Consider the following 24699-nt stretch of genomic DNA (forward strand, 5'->3'; position numbering starts at 1 on the left):
TCTTTTGATAATGGGAACCTTAGAAGCTGCTGCCACAGTGACCCCAGAGGTAACACCTTGTTCTATAGCTGCCAAAAATAGAATTTTGTCTAATCTGAAAACCTTTACAAAGTTTTTTAAAACTGATTTGAGTTTCCTTTGTTTATCTTTTTTCCATAATATTTTTATTATTTGGGAATTTCACACCATGCATCCCTTCACACTTATTTTCCAGTCCTTCCAGGTCCACCCTCTTCTCTTGTGACCTCCCCACCAAAAGGAAGGAGGAGGAGGTAGGGGAGGAAGAGGAGGAGAAGGAGGAGGAGGAGGAGGAGAAGGAGGAGGAGGAGGAGGAGAAGGCCACAAGTCCAATCTGTATGGCTTATACCTCACTGGAGTGTGGCTAAACTCCCAGTAGCCAGCCCCTTTAAAAAACTTAATCCTCCCACAACCCACGCCAGAAGCCCTTGTGGGGAGCTACACATCAGCATCCTTGTACAGTTTTTAATAGTTCTTTGGTGGTTTCTTATTAGTTTTTTCAGGGGTGGGTGGGGTGGGGGTGAGGGCTGTCACTGAAGCCTTCTATGTCCCTCTTTCTCAACTGTGAGTCTGAAGTCATTAATGCCACTGCAAAAGTATCTTCCTTGCCCTTTACAGTCACTGGGAGATCAGACAATGACATCCACATGGCATTAGCACATGCCAGGGACCTCAGCACATGCATGGCCTGCAGTGGCAGTACTGACCATGATTATCAACACATCTGCCACATCACAGGTCACAGATGCCATCGTAGCCCTTGGTGGCAGCACAGACTGAGGACATCAATATGACCTGGAGTAGCAACTTCAGCCAAGGATACCAATATGGTCCCAGTCAGCAGCCAGGCCCCCAGACATCAACATACCCCCCCCCCATACACACACCCACATTGCAGCTCAAACCACAGATGTCTGCACAGCCTTTGGCAGTGAGTGGCACAAGCCACAAATATCAACATAGTCCCTGGCTGCAGAAGGATCACAGATCCAGACATAGCCCTTGCCACAGCATGAACCACGGACCAGGGACATCAACAGGGCTTCAGGTGGCAGCTCTGACCACTCTCATCAACAGTCCCTTGGTGAAAACGTGGGCCACAGACATCAATGTAGCTTCGTGTGGCAGCATAGACCACAGACATCCACGTGGCTCTCCGTGGTGACACAGTTTCCTCTCACACTTGTCATTGCCAGTCTCTAGTTCTGTCTCTCATCGGTCTGGTTCAAGGGTTCTGTTTTCCGGATGATTGCCCAGACTCGTGTTGGATATCTTGCTGTTGCCCGGAGTCAGGGCGCTCTTTCAGGTAGGCAGAGCGAGTTCCATCCAGCTGGTGCATACCTTTCTGCCCTTGATGTTGGCCTCCCTTAGGCTCACTGGGCTCTTCCTTTGTGCCTGTAGCCTGCCCACAGCCTACCCTCACCCCACCCCATCCCCCATGTGAAGCCTGCAGCCGCAGAAGCTCCAAGATGCGGGCCAGCCAGCAGACCTACTAGAAATGGCCCCTATTCAGTGATGACATCTGGTTCCCCAGCCCATAGGTGGAGTAGATGTTGGGAAGGACAAACTCAAAGCATTGGTTCTGGGCCTGAATAACAGCAGGGATGGTTAGCCTGAACGGGGCTTCTCCCGGCTCCGTTATTTATTTATAGAAATGTATCTTGAATGATGTATGTGTATGGATGACAGAGAAAAATTACAGCTGTTCCCCATGCTTTTTAGACACTGTTATCCCAGGCAGAGCTGGCCCCACATCATTCCTTTTTAAGATGTTTTCATGGTGCTTATTTTCACGATTATAGAAATAACACATTTTCAGATTATTAAAAGATGATCACTGTGATAACACGATTACACTGAGACAGCCACACATAATTTGAGATTGCAAGTACCTTTATTTCCCTCTCACCTCTAAAACTAATTTTGTTTTTGTTATTAAAAGAGATACAAACATATGTATAGATTGGAACATATGATAAAACATTCCAATACCAAAAGGGAGATTTCAGGCACAGTGGGTGTTCCTTTGCCTAGCACCTGATTCTTGTCATTATTCCCCACCCCATTACAGGCTTCATGGATTTTATTCTGTATTTTCTCTTTGTTCATACAGGCACGTATATTTTAAACACATGGCTTTTTTTGGAGGCCCACAAATGTCAGTATATTAGACAGACTCTTGCCAGTTCTGCTCTTTCACCCAGGATAGTTTGAAAACCACCCCATGGTACTGAATATAGATGCATCTCACAGCTTTTTATAAGTGAGCTGTATTTCATTCACAAATATAATTATGCATCTCTTTTTCTATTGCCAGGCATTCTGTCTGTGCCCTGCTGGCTCTAAGAAATGCCATGCTGGAGTAAATGTTCTCTGTGCCTAAGCCACTTCCTTCCTAGAGATTGTTATTTTTATTCTTTAAAGATTTATTTATTTGTGTTTGTGAGTGCACTGTTGCTCCCTTCAGACACACCAGGAGAGAGCATCAGATCCCATTACAGATGGTTGTAAGTCACCATGAGGTTGTTGGGAATTGAACTCAGGACAGTTTATATGCAAGATAAATTCCTAGAAGTAGAATTTCTTAGTCAAAGGTAAAAGTTTAAGTAAATATATTGTGGAATTGTTTTTATATTAATCATATTCATCAACTCACTGTGAATGAGTTGATTCTCGTTTATTACTCTGATGGAGAGCATCACTCCACGTTTTGACGTCCCTGTGTCCAGAGGACTCCCGTGGATGCCAAACTAGATCTGTGGATGCTCCACCATTCTCAAAATGGAGTTCTGTTTGCTTATAACTGAGGCAAGCCATCTGTCTTAGCCACTGCTCTATTGCTGTGGGGAGCCATTATGACCACAGCAGCACTTACAAAACAGAGCATCTAATTGGGGTTGGCTTACAATTTCAGAGGGTTAGTCCATTATCATCAAGGCAGGAAACAAAGGCAACACACAGGCAGACATGATGCTGAAGGAGCTGAGAGTTGTGCATCTGGACCTACAGTCAGCAGGAACATTGACTCTGGGCTTGGAATGGGCTTTTTTTGGCCCACCCTTAGTGACACACTTCCTTCAGCAAGGTTACACCTTCTAATCCTTTCAAATAGTGCCACTCCCTGGTGATTAAGCATTCAAATGTGTGAGTCTAGGGGCCCATTCTTATTCAGACCACCACATTCCATTCCCTGGACAGCCATATCCTTATGTGGAGATGCATTCAGTACAATTTCAGAAGTCCCCATAGTCCCTAACTGTCTCAACACTATTTAAAAGTCCAATGTTCAAAGTCTTCTCTGAGACACATGGCAATCTCTTAAATGTAACTCCCTATAAGCAGATCACTTACTTCCAACATACAATGCATGGAATATACATTACCAATCCAAAAGCAGGGACCAGGGAGCAAGGTGAAGATATACTGGACCAAGACCAAAAACCAAACTCTGCACCACCATGTCTGATGGCAAAGCACTCCTCAAACCTCCAACTTCCTTCTGCTTTGTTGACTGCAACACACTTCTCTCTCCTCTGTAGCTCTCCTTGGCAGGTATCCCATGACTCTGGCATCTCTAACATTTTGGGGTCTCCAATGAAATCTAGGCTTCACCTTCACAGCTTCACATGTTCATATACTGGTTTTTATACAATGTCCACTAGCTATCATGCACCTTTCTGGGGTTTGCTTTGTTTGCTTGTGTTTGTTTGTTTTGAGACTGGCCTTCACACAGTGACTTGGGCTAGCCTTGAACTGAAGGAAATCCTCTCCTCAAGTTCTGATATGACAGGGTATGAGCCACCGTGCTTGGAGTGCTGGCTGGTTTTGTGTCAACTTTACATAAGCTTGTTAAGGTTAGGATGTGAGTGTGCTTCATCTGGAAAGACGGAACATCAACTGGGAACATGCTCCAACCGAACTGACTCATGAGCAAGCCTGTGGGGCAGTCTTTTGATGTATGGTTGATATGGAAGGGCCCAGCACACTGTGGGAGGTTTCCCTGGGTTAGTGGTCTTGGGGGGGGGGGTGTAAGAAAGCAGGGTGAGCAGTCCACAGACAGCAAGCTAGTACACAGTCCTCCTCCTTGCCTGTGCTTCAGCTCCTGCCTCCATCTTGAGCTCATGCTATGACTTCCCTCAGTGATGGACTGTGCTGTGGAACTCTAAGCTGAGCCAAACCCTCTCCTCCCTGAGCTGATTTTGGTCATGCTGCTTATCACAGCGATAGAAACCCTATGTAATGGCTAAGACACCACAAGTCAGTGTCTCAGCTTCACTAAGGATCTAGTTAATGTGCTCCAGCAGCGGTGTGCATCTGTGCTGCAAGTGGCTGTATCTGTCATGGGAGTCACTGGTCATGCTAGCAGCAAGCACAGGTCGATGACCAGTGGATGGTCAACAACAGCTCTCTGGACAAAACTGGTCTGAGAGTCTGATAGTTATGGTGCCACACAGGGTTAGGATGTGAGTGTGCATCAGCGGCTACCTCCTGTGAGATTCTCTAGTGTTCTTCCGCCTCCTCTATGCCGACTAGAAGGATTCTCAGGGGTACACTCTCTATTGTTCCTGATCAGCACCTAACCCTACAGCACAGATTGCAGGTCCTTAACTAACTCTGGCCCTGTAGGAGGACTGAAAATTTTCTCCTGACTGTGCTAGACTATTGATACTCAATAATTAAATCCTTTCAAATTTACCTGTTCGTAAATTATTCTGTTTAAGTGAATCAAAACATTTTGGTGCCCTGACAGATTGAGGCTTTGGTGCCAGAAGGGGAATTATAGGTGACATGGAGATCAAATTGCTTGTCGGGTCTTGTTTACATCTAGATGTAACTAAAATATAGAAACAATGTGTTAGCATTCGGAAACAGGTATCTACCACCCAGTAGAATGCAGCAGAAAACAGCTGATTGCATTATTCTTAAGAAGATAGATGTGGTGGCTCATACCTGTAACCCCAGCACTTGTAAAGCTGAGGCAGGAGGATTGCCTCAGTAATTTAAGACAAGCCTGGGCAACAAAAATGAGTTGCAGGCTAGACTGGCTACAGAGTAATATGAGTGAGTGAGACACACACACACACACACACACACACACACACACACAGAGAGAGAGAGAGAGAGAGAGAGAGAGAGAGAGAGAGAGAGAGAGAGAGAGAGAGAGAGAGAGATTCAGAGATTCAGGCAGGGATCTTTGGGATCACATATCACATATTATATGGCTCCCACTGTAAAAACGCAGAATAATGAATAGGATGTAATGGTGATGGCCACCCCTCATGTAACATTTTGCATGTTCCAAGCACGTCTCTCATCACTATCTATATTATCTTATTTATCAAAATAAATAGCAAAAAGAAAGCAAGGATCAGGGTTGGAAGGATGGCTCAACAGTTATGAGCACAAGGTAGCTAGCAACCGAATTCCCGTTCCAAGGGATCTAGCACCCTCTTCTGGCCTCTGAGGGCACTGCATGCATAAAATACATATACATAAAATACATAAAATAATAATTAATCTTTTTACAAAGTAAAGCTAGGTTGGCAGTTTACACTTTCTGTCTGACAGCACTGGAGATCTAAAAGACTCCAAGCTTTGGTCCATAGAGCAATGAATGAGTTATCCCTGGTGCCTCTGGATTGTGACCCTCTGAGCCTTCCAACCCCGTGAACCAGCATGACCTCACTTTCTTTGTTATTATATTTAAATCTGCAATAATTTCATCACCGTTGTAATCTTGACCTACAAACCCCTTAATAGATCCTGAATAACATAGATCCTAAGATTATTTTATTAAAACTGAGTCCTGGATATTCCCTTCCACTGTATTAAAAGTTAGGCATGGAATGTTGAGACAGTCCAGTGGGTAAAGATGCTTGTTACAACATCTTGACAATCTGAGTTTAATCCTGGAATTCACTGTGGAAGGAGAAACCTGAATTCTATACTCACATACATTGCATTCCTCTCTCTCTCTCTCTCTCTCTCTCTCTCTCTCTCTCTCTCTCTCTCTCTCTCCCTCTCCCTCTCCCTCCCTTCGTCCCTCTCTCCCTCTCTCCCTCCCTCCCCCTTTCTCACATACACACACACATATACACACATCACCACCACACCACACACTAAATAAATAATAAAAATTTAAAACTAAAGAAGGGACACATGGGGAATCTTTTCTCACCTCTGTCATCTCCTTCTCATTCCCTATCCATATTTACTGAAAAACCAGAGGCCAAGGCAGAGAGCAGCATCGTCATGTCCTTTCCCTATTTTAATCTCTTCCTTATGCCAACAAGGTTTTTCTAGGCAAACAGCTTAGCCGTGGTCACTTGCTTGTCACACATTGGAGACCATGTAACTGCTGCCATAGCCTGCCTACACTCTCACCCCATATGTGCTATTTTTAGGGATTTCTTTTTTCTTTTTTAAGATTTATTTATTTATTATATGTAAGTACACTGTAGCTGTCTTCAGATGCTCCAGAAGAGGGCATCAGATCTCCTTACCAATGGTTGTGAGCCACCATGTGCTTGCTGGTATTTGAACTCAGGACCTTTGGAAGGGCAGTTGGTGCTCTTAGCTGCTGAGCCATCTCACCAGCCCTAGGGATTTCAATGTAGTCTTTAGTTCACTGGCCATGTTGGGGGCATACACATATTCTCATAGCACACTCCATTCATCAAGAAGCCATGCCATTTCACAACACATAAAGATGTCCATTCTGGAATCCCCTGTCATGGATACTCCTCCTCTGCCTCTATCATCTGTAGCAGGGGTTACACAGTTGCCACTATATCAAGAAGGTATACCACCACATACCACATGCCACGTGGAGGATGGCTACACACACACACACACACACACACACACACACACACACACACACTATATATACACTATATATATATATATATGTATATATATATATATATACACTCATCCTCATATATATTATATTATATTATATTATATTATATTATATTATATTATATTATATTATATTATATTATATTATATCCTCATAGAGATAAGGAGAATGGTCCCTGAAAGACACTGCCCTCTCAAATAGCTCAGCCTTAGCTGCACGTATTAACCAACATAACAGAAGTCATGCAACTCCACCCCCAATTGTTACTTGACATTTCCTAAGAAGTCTGGATATATTCATCCCAGATGAAAATATTCAGATGTACAACAGACCAAAGAAATGATTCTATTCCAGTCTATCTTAGTGAATCAAAGAGTGCATTGCTGTTACGTATGGAAGCATGAACAATTTACAGTCTAGTCATACTAACAAAAAGCTTCTTTTATTTTCAGCCATCATTAACCATTTATGTATTTTTAGGGAGGCAGGGAGGGGCCTCATGAATCTCATGAGCCCTTCCCTCCTCCTGTGAGGGAATGTTAATGGACCTATTTTGTGAGTGTCTCACAAATGACCAAGGCTTCTCTGATTCAAGATAGCAATGGCTACATACAATCTAAACAAAGCAGCCACAACAGCTTCTGCTCTCCTCATCTGGGATACTTAGTTTCCTCTTCTAGTTCCAGAATCCATTCCATTCCACTCTGAACTAACACATTATACTTGCAAGATTGACACAGATGTGAAATTATCACCTTCCATCTGACTCTCTGTGGTCACTATGTCCCTTATTATGTCATTTCAGCACTCTCTCTGTGACCCTATGCCCCTTTTACATCATTTCAGCATACTCTCTGTGACTGCTATGCCCCTTATTACATCATTCAGGATGAATGGGAGCTGAAGGTAAGTTCTCTGTTGGTGGGTTTGGCACTTTGTAATGATTGTTTTTTTATTGTCAGAATATGCCAGCTGCTAATTTTCCAAGAAAATTGATACTCCACAGTTCAGAAATGCAAAGGAAGGGCTATAAAATTATAGGCGCCTTCTAAGAAATTTATAGTTCTTAAAGTTCCAAGCGAGTTTGACAGTCTTAATATCAGAAGTCTTATTCTTACTTAAATCCCAGCAATATTCTGGTGACAAGAGTTTAGTGGGTCTATGGAGAAAGAAATACTTGTTTAAATGGCTTTCATCATGCCAAACTGCTTCAATGTTATTTTTCTTATCTTTCATAATTGCTTTGGCACACTCCTTGGTAATCTTGAAAACCTGAGTGGTTGTGCCTCCAAAAACAGCAGCATGGTAATAAAAGTCCCCCTCGCCTACTGCTATGTACGCTTCTGATGACTTGTTCCTCTCATAAGGTACTTTGCTTGGACTTTCCTTGTACCAATACGTGTGCAACTGAGCTACAGAGTCTCCCAGAGTCTCCAGACCGTACTTGGCTTTGAATATCTGATCCACATCCATGCAGAAGACATAGTCAACCTCATGCTGTATGTGACCTGCGATGTGTTCACTGATGACCTTCATGCGCACCATGCTGATATCTTGCCACCTCCGCTCTTGCTTAATCTTAAAAATCTTTAGTGTCCGATGGCGACTCAGATCTACCCATGGCATATAGGAGAAGTCGTCCAGCATGATGTAAATGATGACCTTCTGGTTGACCATGAAGAACCTATCGGCAGATTCCAGGAAGTGACCCAAGTAGTACAAAAGGTATCTGCAGAATAAACAAGAAGCAGTTGAGTTTCATCTCACAGTTTGGGTGGAACACATACATGGAAATCGCCTGGGCATAGCTTATCCAGGACCGAAAGCTGAGCACCCAGATAGCCACTACTCTCTTGGAGCAGTATGAAAGTATGTACTCTGTTTTCTTTGGCAGGGTCTACAGATCGTGGGACAGAAGAGGGGCTCTTTGAGAGAAGAAATGAACATTAGTGAGGTAAGGAGTCTCATTTTGAGCCTTGCCCAAAGTGAAAGCCAGAGTTCAGGGTGACCCCGGGTAACACATGATGCAAGAGAGGGATCTCTCCAGGCTTCTGCTGCTGTGCATCTCTGCATAGAATCGTCAGCTATGCACACAGTTGGTGTAGCAGTTGGCACTCTGTCCTCTGCATTTTGTATTGTGAGCTTTATGATGGCAGCAGAACGGTTGGGCTGGAGAACATTTCCCCATTTCTACTCCTGGAAACTGGTAAGAGATTCTCAGGTAATGAACAGAACAGGTAACTTCAAAAGAGGAAAGGTAACCATTAGGGGGTCCGCTTCAGTAACGCTTATGCGATCCTTACAACTAAGTCCTGGGTATTGGTCTACATTCTGGGAAACAGGCTAATGATAAATTATAACTAATGGTTAGGAGAAAGTGTTGTAGCTCAGCAAATCTAATATTATTTGTGAGCCATGAGAAGAATCACTGATTCTGTGATACTGTGCTGGATGCTGTCACGCAAATCCAAAGAAGTCAACATTGCCCGTGTTTCCTTGGTGGCAGGTTTCAGAAATCTTTGCCTCCCTCATGAAAACATTCTCGTCCATCTTCTAGCCGATTTACCGTTACCGTTACCGCTACCAATTACATGTTTGCATTAATTTTTACATATCAGCTGGTGAGGAACTTTGTTTAAAGGGTCCAGTTAATTAATCATTTAAAATCCTGATGTGCTATAAATGAATGAAGAAGGTGTAGTCATCCAGTCTCATTAGTAACTCCACACTGGAGGAGGAGTCCCACAGTTAGAGACAGTCTTGAGGTCACAGACACATGACATCCGCACTGTCTCCCTGAGATCTTTGCCAGTATGTTTCTTGGTATCACTGCCTTATAGTAACTTCTCTGCCCTCCAGAAAACAAGCCAACCAAACAGTTTTAGTCATTCACACCTACAGCCATTGTCACTTCACCCTGAACACACCTTGTCCTCTCGTGTGTGTCTCTTCTCTTTGCACAACATAGCACATGTGTTTTTCAGTAGAGCCATACTTCCTACTTCTGAACGTTATTAAAGTTACAGAGAGCTTTCCCTGTATGCCAGAGTCTCCCAATCCATGTGTCCCCCAGCTACTCTCCACATTCTCTGTGGCCAGTATGCTTCGTACCAAATAAGGAAATCCTCAACTGTGGTATTCTATCAGCTAAGCTACAGATTGTGTTCGGATTTCCCCAGTTTTATCTCGTAAGCGCATTTCAGTTGTCTTGATGCAGTCCGGGACACATGATGGATGGGTTTAGTCCTGACAGCTGCTTCCAGCCTGCATCAATTTTGCTGTGACTCCTGCCACTGGTGGTTTGGCAGAGTCTTTACCAAGTATTTATCAGGAACTCTCCTAATCTGTTTCTTTTTTTTTTTCAGGGTTTGTCAACTTTATTGACCTTTTGTAAAGGACTAAGTTGGGCTTAAATTTGGTTTTATTTATCATCACTCCCATATTTATTTATTTTAGCTTGTCTTAGGTTGTTTTCTCTATACAGCTCCTTAAAAATGAAGGTTAGGGCATGTATTCCTACCTACATGTGTGCATGTGTGGTATGTATGTGTGCATGTGTGGCATGTGCAAATGTATGGTAAGTGTGCATGTGTAGTATGTACATGTGCATATGTGGTATGTAAGTGTACATGTGTGGTGTGTATGTGTGCATATGTGCTATGCATTGTGCATGTGTGGTACGTATATGTGGTATGTATGTGTGCATATGTGGTATGTAAGTGTGCATGTGTGGTGTGTATGTGTGCATGTGTGCATATGTGCTATGCATTGTGCATGTGTGGTATGTATATGTGGTATACATGTGTGCATATGTGGCATGTATATGTGCAAGTGTAGTATATATTTATGCATGTGTGGTATGTATGTGTGCATGTTTGTATGTCTGCATGTGTGGCTCTAGAGTTCAAGCCTAGGGACTCATGAGAAGTAGGAAATCCCTCACTTTTTTCCCTGAGAGAATCGCATGTATCCTAGTATACATGCTGTATAGCCAAGGATGAACTTGATCTTCTAATCTTTCTGCCTCCACCTCCCAAGTATTGGGATTACAGCTGTGACCCACCATGACCTGTTCTGGAACGGCTGGAGGTCACCTACGGCCTTATGTGCTCCAGGTTCTTAAGCTCTGCTAATTGACTACATCTCCAGTCTTGGCCTACTGGGTATTTAAGATCGTGTCATTCAGATGAGTGGATAAAGAAATGTAGGAGAGTGGTGCACACGTGAAAAGATCTGAAAGAGGAAAAGGCTAATGGGAGTAGAGAGAGGAATACAGGGGAGGATAATGGAGAAGATAAATACAGCTTGTTTTATTTCATATGCAGAATTAGAACATTAGAATAGTGGAGTAGGATGGCAGGCTAGAATAATGAGAGGGGAGTTTGAGCATAGTGCACTGACAAACAGTGTGGAAATGTCATAACGAAACCCATGACTTTGTATGCTAAGTTAAAAAAAAATTGTGTTGCTCAATTCAATGTTCACATATTTGTGAGCTTTCCTGATTTTATCCTAGAATTGATTCCCCCCCCCCATATGACATTTGGTTCAATTTCATTTTTTTATTTATTTCAACTCTTGTGAGTTAAATATGGTCAACCACAAAGAGTACTTTACACACATGGAAAGGATATTTGTTGAGTGGCCTGTTCTATATATGTTTTTGTAATATTAAATGTGTATACTAGAAAGAGGCAGTATGAAGAAAGAGCGAGGCGTCGCTAAGTCACAATGTGGTTGAAAGATCAGCTAACCTTGAACAGAGAGGCCAAGAATCAGCCTGTCTCTCCTGAGGAGCTCAGACCGTGTGGAGCGGCACACCTTAGCTGCTGCCCTGCTCTCCACTGGCCGCTTCAAACTCTCCTCATGCTTTGACCACGTGGTGCAGAGTCTGAAAGCTGCACATTGCATACTTACGCCCAGCTTGATGTCTTCACAACGTGGTGATGGTTCACATTTTGTACCTGGCAAGGTTCATGTTTGATTTGCAGTATGTCCTAATTTCACTGAACTCCTCCTCTCTCTTCTCTCTCTCTCTCTCTCCTCTCTCTCTTCTCTCTCACTCTTCTCTCTCTCCTCTCTCTCTCTCTCTCTCTCTCTCTCTCTCTCTCTCTCTCTCTCTCTCTCTCTCAATATTTATTGTCTATAGGTCAGCCCTTCTATCTTTAAGTGGAAACATTTCATTGCACTTGTTTTCCTCTTTAAATAGTTGACTCTCGTGGCTCTGGTTTTCTATTTGATTAGGAGGAATTCAGTGTGGGTTTGCTTTGGCTTTAAAATCACTGGGTGATTTTTATATGCCTGTTTTTTCAATTTTTTCAATTTTTACATTATGATTAATGGTCAGAAAATGTAGCCTGTAAGAACCCTGCTGCATAAAATCACAGCTGCTTTATTTTGCTGTATTCCTCTGACAGTCAATATGTACAGGTGAGCGGGAGTCTCTATAAGCAGTTACTTATCACCTGTGGGTACACAGTAGGTAGGAAAATACTGGAGTGAATAGAGATAATGAAAAGTGCTATGCACTTGTTTTACAGTGATTGGTAAAAGTCCCATGAAATTAAGTTATTATCGGAGGGAAGACTGAAAAACCAGATCATAGAAGGAAGCTGAGAGATTGGGTTGCTTCTGTGTGGTGGTATTGTGGATTGTGACAAGAATTGACTTAAAGAGAATAAGCATAAAGTAGAGTCAGTAGATCATCTCTATTTTCTACAATGAAAAGCCCGAGTTTAAAAGACACTTGATGTTACCTACCTTCCCACTGCAAACACGATCAACCCCACGGTAACTGGATGCTTCTTATAATAACTTGCCAAGACTAACTCATTGTAAGTGTTGGTCCACACAATCGGAGCGGACCAGTTAGTAGCTCTCATGCCCATGTGTGTTGAGTCCATTCTGTATTTGTAAGAAAGACAGAATTTTAGAGTGAAATAGATAATCCTAAAACATCGGCGGGGGTGTGGGGGGGGGGGCTGATGATGCTTAATACCTTGCATCTGAAGGCAGCATCCCATTACATCAACCCCAAGTCTTAACAGTTCTGAGAAGCAAGGGAAGCGTAACGTCAGAAAGGGCCACATCAGATCATCAGGAGCGTGAGACAGTTGTGAGTTCAAGGTCAGCATGGGGTATAGATTGAAACTAGATCTCCAGGAGAGAGAGAGAGAGAGAGAGAGAGAGAGAGAGAGAGAGAGAGAGGGAGAGAGAGAGAGAGAGAATGAGAAAAGGAAGGAAAGAAAGGAAAGGACTAAAGAGATGGTCCCACCATTAAGAGTGTATGCCGCTCTTGCAGAGAACCACAGTTTACTTTCCAGTTCTGGGGTGGCTCACAACCTTCTCTAGTAGGTCACTCCATTCATGTGTACAACTACACATCCCCACATATGCATATAATTTAAATTATATATAATTCCATATGTATTAGGAAATGATAATGTAATTATATAAAATATAATATAATTTATAATATAAAATTAATATATAGCATGTAGTTTATGTATTATATGTAACATGTATAAGTATTATATAATGTGTATGTACATTATATAATATGTAGCATTGTTATATAATATATAATATATTATATGCAATTATATAATAATTATTATATCATACATAATACATTATTATATTATATAATGTCCTTTCCTAATATATATGGGAAAATATATACAAATACATATATATATATATCTATATCTGTAAAATACAAGATGTTGTTATTTCTTCCCTTTTGAGACTATAATTACTTCATTATCATTCTCCCTCTATATACTTCCATATTCCTCTCCTTACTTTCTTTCAAACTCATGGCCTCTTTTTGTTATTAATTTGTTTGTTTGTTTGTAGAACATGATTTTAATATTTTCAACTGTTCATATTCAACAAGCAGAATAATTATTTTAAGATATATTTCATTGTTATCTCTCCCTTTTCATTTCTGATCTTAATAGTTTGGTTACTGTCTCTGTGTCCTCTGGTTAGTCTGGTTAAGGGTTTAACTATCTTGTTGATTTTCTCAAAGAACCAGCTCCTAGTTTTGTTGATTCTTTGTATATCTGTTTCTGTTTGGTTGATTTCAGACCTGAGTTTGATCATTTCCTGCTGTCTACTCCTCTTGGGTGTATTTGCTTCTTTTTGTTCTAGAGCTTTCAGGTGTGCTGTCAAGTGCTAGTGTGAGCTCTCTTCAAGTTTCTTTTGGAGGCAATTAGAGCTATGAGTTTTCCTCTTACCACTGCTTTTATTGTGTCCCATAAGTTTTGGTATGATGTGCCTTCATCTTCATTAAATTCTAAGAAGCCTTTAATTTCTTTGTTTCTTTCTTGATCAAGTTATCTTTGAGTAGAGCATTGTTCAGCTTCCATGTGTGTGGGGGCTTTCCATTGTTTTTGTTGGTATTTAAGACCAGCCTTGGTCCATGGTGATCTGATAGAGTGTGTGGCATTATTTCAATCTTCTTATATCTGTTGAGGTCTATTTTGTGACCAATTATTCGGTCAGTTTTGGAGAAGGTACCATTCGGTTCTGAGAAGGAGGTATATTCTTTTGCTTTAGGATGAAATGTTCTATAAATATCTGTTAGATCTATTTGGTTCATAACTGCTGTTAGTTTCACTGTGTCTCTGTTCAGTTTCTGTTTCCATTATCCGTTATTGCTGAGAGTAGGGTGTTAAAGTCTCCCACTATTACTGTGTGGAGTGCAGTGTGTGCTTTGAGCGTTAGTAAAGTTTCTTTCATGAATGTGGGTGCCCTTGCATTTGGAGCTTAGATGTTCAGAAATGAGAGTTCATCTTGGTAGATTTTTCCTTTGACCAGTATGAAGTGTCTTTCCTTATCTTTTGTGATAAATTTTGGTTGAAAGTTTTTATTCGATATTAGAATGACTTCTCCAGCTTGTTTCTTGGGATCATTTGCTTGGAAAATTGTTTTCCAACCTTTGACTCTGAGGTAGTGTCTGTCTTTGTCCCTGAGGTGGGTTTCCTAGCAAAATGCTAGGTCCTGTTTGCATATCCAGTCTGTTAGTCTATGTCTTTATGGGGGGAATTGAGTCCATTGATATTAAGAGATATTAAGGAAAAGTGATTGTTATTTTGGTTGTTAGAGGTGGAATTATGTTTGTGCAGATATCTTCTTTTGGGTTTTTCAAAAGATTACTTTCTTGATTTTTCAAGGGTGTAGTTTCCCTCCTTGTGTTGGTGTTTTCCATCTATTATCTTTTGTAGGGCTGGATTTTTGGAAATATATTGTGTAAATCTGGTTTTGTCATGGAATATCTTGTTTTCTCCGTCTATGGTAATTGAGAGTTTTGCTGGATATGGTAGCCTGGGCTGGCATTTGTGTTCTCTTAGTGTCTGTATGACATCTGCCCTGGATCTTCTAGGTTTCATAGTCTTTGGTGAGAAGTCTGGTGTAATTCTGATAGGTCTGCCTTTATATGTTATTTGACCTTTTTCCCTTACTGCTTTTAAGATTCTTTCTTTTTTAGTGCATTTGGTGTTTTGATTATTATGTGACAGGAGGAATTTCTTTTCTGGTCCAGTCTATTTGGAGTTCTGTAGGCTTCTTGTATGTTCATGGGCATCTCTTTCTTTAAGTTTGGGAAGTTTTCTTCTATAATTTTGTTGAAAGATATTTACTGGCCCTTTGAGTTGGAAATCTTCACTCTCTTCTATACCTAGTATCCTTAGGTTTGTTGTTCTCATTGTGTCCTGGATTTCTTGGATGTTTTGGTTTAGGAGCTTTTTGCTTTTTTCATTTTCTTTGACTGTTGTGTCAGTGTTTTCTATGTTCTGCACCTAAGATTCTCTCTTCTATCTCTTGTATTCTGTTGGTGATGTGTGTGTCTATGACTCCTGATCTCTTTCCTAGGTTTTCTAACTCTAAGGTTGTCTCCCTTTGACATTTCTTTATTGTTTCTATTTCTATTTTTAGATCTTGAATGGTTTTATTCATTTCCTTCACATGTTTGATTATGTTTCCTGTAATTCTTTAAGGGATTTTTGTGTTTTCTCTTTGAGTGCTTCTACCTGTTTACCTGTGTTCGCCTGTATTTCTTTAAGGAAGTTATTTATGTCCTTCTTAAATTCCTCTATCATCATCATCATGAGAAGTGATTTAGATCCAAATCTTGCTTTTCTGGTATGATGGTGTATCCAGGACTTGCTATGGTGGGAGAATTGGGTTCTGATGATGCCAAGTAACCTTGGTTTCTGTTGCTTATGTTCTTATGCTTGCCTCCCACCATCTGATTATTTCTAGTGCTACCTGCCCTCACTATATCTGACTGGATCCTGTCCTTCCAGTGATCCTGGTTGTGTCAGAACTCCTCAGAGTTCAGCTGTCTCTATGATCCTTGGATTCTGGGACCCTGAGATCCTGGTGTGACCAAGCTCCTAAGATACTGGGATCCTGGGATCCCGGGGTCCTGGGTGTGTTGGAGTACCTGGGAGTGGAGCTTCTTCTGGGTGTTATGGGACTGGCTGCAGAGTTAGTACCCAAGGTCTGCTTAGGGCACCTCTGATCCTATGATCCTGGGTGTGTTAGAGCTCCTGGGAGTGGAGCTTCCTTTGGGTGTTGTGGGACTGACTGTGGAGTTTGTGCCCAAGGTCTGCTCAGGGCAACCGCCCAGACCCGAAGGAACCCATGCCACTGGTCTGGTGGAGTTCCTGGGTACCTGGGTCCTGCTGGTCCCCAATTATTGTTGAATATATATGCATATTGAATTCCATAATTACATAAATATAATTTACTAATATATAAGTATATATATTAGGAAGGAGAAGGTAAGAAGGCAGCAGGCCAGAGCATTATGTAAGTATGCACTTACAGTTAAGTAGAAGACATGAAAGGAAAGCCAAGGAATGCTCATGTGCAGATTTACCCCTATGCTCAGGATGAGCGCTATATATAAGCTCTTTGTCCTGGGGATGAAACCTTCCTCTGGTTTAGTCCTATCTTCACACTTAGAATGAAATTTTCTAGTGACCTTAATCCAAATCATTACTGGAGGGGCTTGGAATGCAAAGTGCTTGGGCACATATAATTGTCTATGCTCAGAATGATGATCAAAATACAATTAGAAACATATTGGGCCTGAAATAGGCTGTTATTATTATTATTATTATTATTATTAACAATTTTATTTTGAGTGACAGAATCCTGACTCCTTAAGCTTTACGTTTCAGTAGCCCTATACACTGGAGGGATATAAAATGCCAGGAAGTTAGGGATAATCAACTCAGAACATTTTTATATGTTAGTTTTCACTTTTGATATAATATTTGAATCTTTTAAAAAGATTTAGACTCAGAGAGGCCCATTGGACACACAAACTTTATATGCCCCAGAACAGGGGAACGCCAGGGCCAAAAAGGGGGAGTGGGCAGGTAGGGGAGTGGGGGTGGGTGGGTATGGGGGACTTTTGGTATAGCATTGGAAATGTAAATGAGCTAAATACCTAATAAAAAATGGAAAGAAAAAAAAAAAAAGATTTAGACTGCTTACAAGCTTAGGAAGCAGGATTAATGACCATAAACAGGAATATTACTTTATATATATGTGTGTTTCATATATACAATAGCAGATGTGTCTATTTCAGGTGATGCAAACGGTTATAGATCAAGTTTTTTTTAATTAGATATTTTATTTACATTTCAAATGATATCCTGAAAGTTTCCCTATACCCTCCCCCCACCCTGCTCCCCTACCCACCCACTTCCACTGATCAAGTTTTAAGTAGCAAGATTGCTTAAAGTTGGGACTGGGGAGATGGCTCCGTGGTTAAGAGCACTTGCTGCTCTAACAGAGAAGCTGTCCAGTTCCCAGCACCCACACTAGTGGCTCATTGCCCTCTGTAACCCCAGTTCCAGGAGATGCAGTGCCCTGCTCTGGCCTCCTTGGCTCCAGGCACACACTTCCAACAGTGGCACTGATCCCATCTGTCAACATTTGTGAATTAACCTCACAGATGCAAGACGGGCTTTCTTACGTGGCGTTAAACCAGTCTGAGGGCTGGAGTTCTGGTTGGTTTTTCAGAGACCTAAAAGAACGATAAAAGATATAAAATTCACAGTGAACAATCTTGATGAGTGCCAATAGCGATGGCACCGGGCCCTGCCACCCAGCAGCCCGGGACCCTGTCACCTGGCAGCCCTCGTAGCTTTTTATAGTTCTCTTGCACAGTCATCTAGCTCAGAGAGAATTTATAGCTCCCTCAACTTCCTGCCATCCCGCTTCCAAATTTACTCGGGATTGTTTGATGTCTCGTTCCTTTTGTTCCCGACAAGGTCTTACTATAGCCCTGGCCAGCCCTGAACTCACAGAAATCTGACTGCTTCAGCTGTGCCCTACCTCTGTGCTCTTGTTTGTTTTGTTTTAACAGTAGAAAGAGATCTTATTTCCGCTGCTAGATGAGCATTAAATATCTTATTTGCTGAGGAGTCTTCATCTGAGACCTGACAACCATTTTTATGAGGGTTTCTCTGAGACATTCTGTTTCTCCACATGACATTTTCTTGACACTCCTCTGTGGCTTCAGGCTTTTTACATACAACTTGGACTTCTCCAGGAATTTAACCCTTGACTGTGTTCTGGAGGTCTTAAGTGTTTGGACATCTCACAGTGAAGTGTTTAATGCTGCCATCTCACCTCCAGGTCCCTACTGTCATAGCTTGTATCCCACTGAACGTGTGTACACTGCCAAAGCATAGCAGGAGTCAATACCCTCTCAGGGCCCCTGGAAGCCCAGGATTCAGTCCTAAGGGGTTTACGTTCAAAATCTCTTTCAAGTCTATTGCCTGATTCCACCCCCTGCCACCAGCATCTTCAAGCCTCATTATCTCTTTCTGGGCCATTGGGACAGCTTCCTAATTGGCCTCATTCTTTGTGTGTGTGTGTGTGTGTGTGTGTGTGTGTGTGTGTCTGTCTGTCTGTCTGTCTGTCTGTTTGTGTGTTGTTTGGCGCTGAGGAGTGGCCCCATGGCCTCATGCTTGCTAAATAAGCACTCCACCTTGACCTTTATCCCCAATCCAGAAGACTTAAAATTCTTTGTAGGATGAAACCAAATCTGAAAGGAAGTAAATGTGAAGAGAATACTTCCACATGTCATCTTCCAGAATTAGCAGACTGCTCCCTCTCTGTCCCCTTCCAATCATTCTCTAGATTTCTGCTTGGGCTTTCATATTGTGCTATGGAAGCCCCAAGATTTACCATGTCATTTTTCAGTTTCACTGTGTTCATGTCCACATTCCTTATATGGCCACAAATTTCCCATGACCCATCTTTTACACTGTTCTAGTCACATCTCTTACTGGGCACCTACCATAGTTTTCCTAGTTCATTGGTCTTTTTCAAATTTCTTTAATCATACTGCAACTTGAGGCTGTTATTTGCATGTAGTTTCCAGATTTCATTTGAGTTACCCTTTCCTAAGTAAAGTATTTCCTAATTTGCTGGATAAAGTTAGAGTTCCACTATTAATAGCTCATACTTTTTGAATACTTTCTGAAGTGAAATTTTTTTGGTTTCTTTGGAGACTCAGTTGTGTCATGTAATATTTTTATGGAAACTGTCTTATGAGAGGATGTTTTTACTGAAACAGACATGTGGGAGGATGTTTTGTTGAGAACAGACATGTGGTGTTTTTCTGGAAGCTGCCTGGAAAAAAGGCATGTGATGTTTTGCTAGAGTGGACACACGTGATGTTTGGAAAGGGTATAAGTGTAGCCCAACAGACAGTGGACAAGGCTGTGTTCACCTTACCACTCTTTGCCAGGTTTCATTGGGCTTTGCCGATGCTGTGGCATTGGTTCGCCTTGCCTTCTTTGCTGATCATCATTTGTTGGGACTTTGTAGACAGAAATGCACCAATGAACTTCTGGTGGTGTCTGGACAGCTTCCTGCAGCTTCTGGAGACTCAGGCTGATTGGCAGAGCCTCGAGGTTTCTTCTGGATGGAACTGCCATTTCTAATTCATGAACGGTGCTTGCAAGTGGATCAACCTCCTACTACTGGTTTGTGTGAACTGAACTGCTGCTAGCCTGACAATTGCCCCAAAGAACTGCTTCTAACCAGGTCTACACCTTCTTTTGCCCTATGAACCTTTCCTTTCCACTACCTCTGGTGGGTGATGGGCTAGAAGGGAGGTTAAAATTAAAGTATCCTTATTGAACAAGGTTGTGAAAAATATACAAATTTCCTAATTCCTATTTATTTCCTGTTTTACACATGTAAAGATAGATGCTATCATTGTTATCATAATTCTCATCCCCATTTTACTAGATAATGAAATCAAGGCGCAAAGATCTTTTATAATCCTAATCAAAGTCACGGGCATTGAAAGTCCAGTAATTCTCCTCACTCAATCCTTTTCTTCTTTGCTATACACTCGAGTGGTAGCCCTGATATAAGGGCACTGTGGAGAGTTAATCTTGAGGAGAGTCGGTAGAGGGACTAGTCAGGCGTGGAACTGTGTTGTATCATAAGGTTATCTCAAAGATGTGACTAAACTATAATATTCAACTAACTCTGGCTGCCATTGCCTGTAAATGGTGTGTATTGATATGTTAGGTTAAAGAATTCCAATGCTGGGAGGATTAATGATAATAGAAGGAATTATTATTGTTGGAAAGTATGATAGTAAATAAGTTGTCCAGGGCTGGGCATGGGCTCACATCTTTAGTCCCAGCACTTAGGATGCAGAGGCAGGCACATCTCTGAATTTGACCCCAGCTTGGTTTACAGAGTGAGTTCCAGGACAACAGAGAAACCCTGTATCAGAAAGTAAATAAAAATTCCCAAGAATTATATTAACCCATTCCCTCTTCCACCTACTGCTGCAGTGGGCATTCCTTGGATCTTTGAATCTTTGCCAGGAGAAGGGTTCTGTTTCACATGAACAGCTGAAAGTCTCCTGGTAGCCACTGTTATTGAGACGTGTTCTTGTATATCTCTGGTTGGCCTTAAACCCACTATGGAGGTAAATAACATTGAACTCCTCATCTTTCTGCCTCCGTTCTAAGTACTGGAGTCACAAGCAAGCACCCCTGTGCACCAAATCCACTCCTTTTTTAACATATTGCTTTCATGCTTGGCCCGGGTAGACCTGGTCCTCTCTGGATGTTATAAGTCACAGAACCATCATGAGACCCAGCTCCTGGACATAGGAAGCATCAGAAAATAAAGCTGCTGCTCATCACTGTGGGTTCCCATGACAACCCTCTCAGAATCCATGACTGTGTGGCCACTGCAACCTCCTGAGAGCCTTTGATGATCATTTCTTCCATTTTTGAGATTCTAGGATAATTATATCATTTTCCCTTTCCCCCTCCTTCCTTCCAACCTTCCCGAATACACCCCCTTCTTGCTGTATTCCAAATTCATGGCCTTGTATGTATGTTTTTAGGGATGACCACTTGCTATCAGAAAACCGGTTGGTGCGTTCTTCCCTGGGACAACTATTATTCCTGTGCTCAGCATCTCCTTAGTTGTGTGTGGCTCTTTGTAGAGGCCTTGTGATTCCTCCTTCCCCCCTCCCACACACCCCCCCCCCCCGCCATTCACTTGGCCACATCTATTGGTGTCCTCCTCGTTTAACTCATACTTAGGTAGACATGTTGGGGAGATGTTCTGGGTGTGGCTTCTTATGATCTTCAACCAAGTCTTGTACCTGTGTGACTGCCCAGAACTCACAAGGAGGAAAGGTTTGCAGGGCCTAAGCTCTGTCTCCTGTTAGTAAATTGCTCCTAGCCTGTTTCCAGCCCTCCATCAAATATGGCTGACTACCCACTTGCTTTTCTTGATTCCTGGCACTCCAATTTTAGCTATCACTAAGATGTGTGTGTCGCATGGTGCTCGTGTAGTCTGACTGCAGGAAGCATGGAGCGTGGATCATCAACCAACGTTGTCCACAAAGGACAAGTCGTACCATACTTGTAAATAAAAACTTACCAGCACTGATACGTCATCTGCAGTTTCTTTATGCTTAAGGGAAATTACAAAAAAAAAAGAGCACTATATTACTTCAAAAAGTATACAAAGGGTTTTCACAAATCATCTAGCTCTCTTATTATCTAATGTTTCAAAATACACTGTTGGAAGTATATCGTTGATTGCTCAGATAATATAGTGAATGTGGTGAAGACCACTAAAGTGAACGCCCATGTGCTATGTATTCATTTATTCCTTGCTATGCTGGAGACTGAACTCAGGGTCTCGTTCGTGGTGGGCAGAGTTCCACCATCACCTCCCCCCACCCCCTTTGCTACAGCTTTAGGAAACAATACATCCACTGCCTAATACATTTCAGAGACAAATACATGAGATTGATTAGCATCCTTAGCAGAAACTTGTTAAATAGCTAGGAAGTCTTTCTGCTTGTCTCATATTTATGGAGTGAATACATTTTATTCCAGAAGTCACCAGCAGTAAAGAGGATGCTACTTGTTTCCATCTTTAACATACTTTTCTGAACATTGTTGCTGCCACAGCGAGTGGTAGTTTCACACACTTCTCTTACAGCCCTCTCCAACCACAGTGGACACAGGGATTCTCTGCCTGGAAATAGCTCCATAGAATACACTGGCCTCAGAGATCTGCCTGCCTCTACCTTGCAAGTGCTGGGATTAAAGGCATGTGCCACTACACCTGGTCATCTATAGAATTTTTTAAATCTCTGATATCATTAGAAACAAAGCATTGGGACAGGGGGCTCTATTTACAGAGACAGGCACGAGTATAATTCACATATATTTGGATCTGCACATTTGGCCGATTTCCTTAAGGGACAAATCCTGTTAACTCACCAGATTCTTATCAAGAATATAACATTAAGTTTTCACAATTACCTGAAAGGGTATTCTCTATACTGGGCATAGAGAGACATTAGAACCAATAGCGATAGGATTAATATTTTGTATCTCATTCTTTTCCTAGAGGGAAAAGAAAAAGATAAAAGTTGAATATCTCCAGAGTAAGCAGTAGGAAACCCCGTGCATTCAGAGTGAGCTGTGAGAAACCCGGTGTACAGAGAGTGACCTGTGGGAAGCCTTGTATACAGAGTATGCTGTGGGAAAGTCTTGTGCATACAGAGTAAGCTTGGCCGAGCTTCTCTGTGACTTCATCCTAGTGACTCCGACTAGCAGGTAAGGCACTGTGGCTCCTTGGATATTAAAATTCTACTTCTCAGCTTAAGTCACATTGTGAGATATGAGTCAAAGAGCTCATATCTATCTGAGGTTTGGGCTAAGAGCTACTCGGGCCAAGTCCACCTTCAGCAGCTTCTTTCTCTTTCTACTCTCTCAGCTTCTGTGAATGAGATAACAGAAATCCCATCACTGTTTGTTTAGAATCTTTATAAAGAGAAGTTCACCGAGTGTCATTAGCTTTCAGGGGCTACGGTGCTGTATACAGAATGACAGGTCCAAATTACCAAATTTTCACTCTTCATTATACCCAGAAATCACCCTGACCACACCTACATATTATGAGCTACACATCATCAACTACATGCTGTAGGACCCCTGAAACCTACAGAAGAGCACCCCTACATTGCTGAGTGGGTCTGAACTCTCTTCAGAGTCCTCACTGAGTTGTGTTTCCTAATCTCTTACCTCACAGTCCTCATTGAAACCAAGTACTGAGACTTTCCAACTTTGACTCCAAAGACTTGTACAGTAATAAAGGAAATGGTTAATTTACCAGTGCTGTGGTATTGTGATGATCACAGCCAGAAGGGCAGCAGGAGGCTTATGCTCCTTCTCCAGAGTAACTGACTATGAAATTAGTGCAGTGTGCTGCCTGGAGGCCCAACGCTATCGTGTAAGTTATCCATACAAGAACCTTGGATTTTCAGCCATGCAGTTTACAAAACCCAGCCAAGCAGGCAAGGTTTCCCTTTTACCCCCGGGTTCACAGAGGCAGAGGTTAGGGTATCAGTGCAAGCCCGAGGTCTGACTGGAACCCACAGTGAGATCTGAGCTCAAAAACAAAGACCCCTGGTCCTGATTTCAACCCCCAGTAGTTCCACATATATATGTACACACACACACACACACACACACACACACACACACACACACACACACTTCACTATGTTGCACTGGATGGCAGCAGCTCACTCTGTACACCAGGATAGCCTTGAACTCACAGAGATCCTCCTGTCTCTGCCTCATGGAGCTCTAAGATTAAAGGCATGTGTCATTATGCCCAGTGCAAAGTCTTTTTAAAAAGGAAAAAAAATTATGTTAATCCACAAAAATGAAATTGTCTGTGCATCAAGAAGAGAGGTGGGTATCAGTCAGTTTGGTTGAAATTAAGAACAACCTCTCACCTACTGTTTTCACAGACCACAAAGTAACTCCGCACAGGCGTCATCACAGACCCTCACCACGCCTGGGGGAGCAGTTGGAGAAGGCAGCATAAATGTTTGAAAATGAGTTCAATGTGAGATTTGTTGTCAATCCACACTTTTGTGATTCATCATTCCAGTCTTTTGTGGATGATGATGTCATCTGTGTCCCTTGAGGATGAACCAGGTGGCTGTGATCTTAACAAGTCACATGCTGGAGTTTATTTTTCATAACCAGAAGATTAGTGTCTTCCATTCATTTACTTACTTATTCACTTTATGCCGCCATTACAGCCCCCCTCCTCCCAAACCCCTCCTCACACAGCCCCTCCCCCACTCCTCCTCCCCTTCTCCCCTGAGAACCCATCCTGACACATCAAGTCCCTGCAGGACAGGCACATCCTCTCCACCTAAGGCAGACAAGGCAGCAGAGGCAAGGGAACAGGATCTGCAGGCAGCAGAG

General features: G+C 42.2%; 1 protein-coding gene and 1 long non-coding RNA gene across 4 annotated transcripts in view; one reads left to right on the plus strand and one right to left on the minus strand.

The window, feature by feature from the left end:
• Positions 1-11: 11 nt before the first annotated feature.
• Gm39797 lies at positions 12-19970 on the plus strand. The gene is made up of 5 exons (XR_866159.3): positions 12-49; positions 7689-7789; positions 8251-8608; positions 8778-8837; positions 19745-19970. It is a non-coding gene; the product is annotated as a predicted gene, 39797 (long non-coding RNA).
• The window catches only part of 4930402F06Rik (RIKEN cDNA 4930402F06 gene), a 21704-nt gene continuing 4736 nt past the window's right edge, over positions 7732-24699 (minus strand). The window contains exons 2-6 of one of the 3 annotated variants that reach the window (NM_001080709.2): positions 22735-22818; positions 21839-21871; positions 17880-17930; positions 12644-12787; positions 7823-8612 (exon numbers count right to left, since the gene is read on the minus strand). In NM_001080709.2, coding sequence (NP_001074178.1) covers positions 7919-8612; positions 12644-12787; positions 17880-17930; positions 21839-21871; positions 22735-22811 — 999 coding nt within the window. In that variant the 5' untranslated portion in view covers positions 22812-22818 and the 3' untranslated portion in view covers positions 7823-7918. Of the gene's footprint in view, positions 8613-12643; positions 12788-17879; positions 17931-21838; positions 21872-22734; positions 22819-24699 lie in introns of those variants that run through there. The other 2 variants (XM_006498395.3, NM_001272040.1) reach the window with 2 other exon arrangements.

The sequence above is a fragment of the Mus musculus genome, chromosome 2, assembly GCF_000001635.26.
Source record: "Mus musculus strain C57BL/6J chromosome 2, GRCm38.p6 C57BL/6J".
Lineage (NCBI taxonomy): Eukaryota > Metazoa > Chordata > Mammalia > Rodentia > Muridae > Mus > Mus musculus.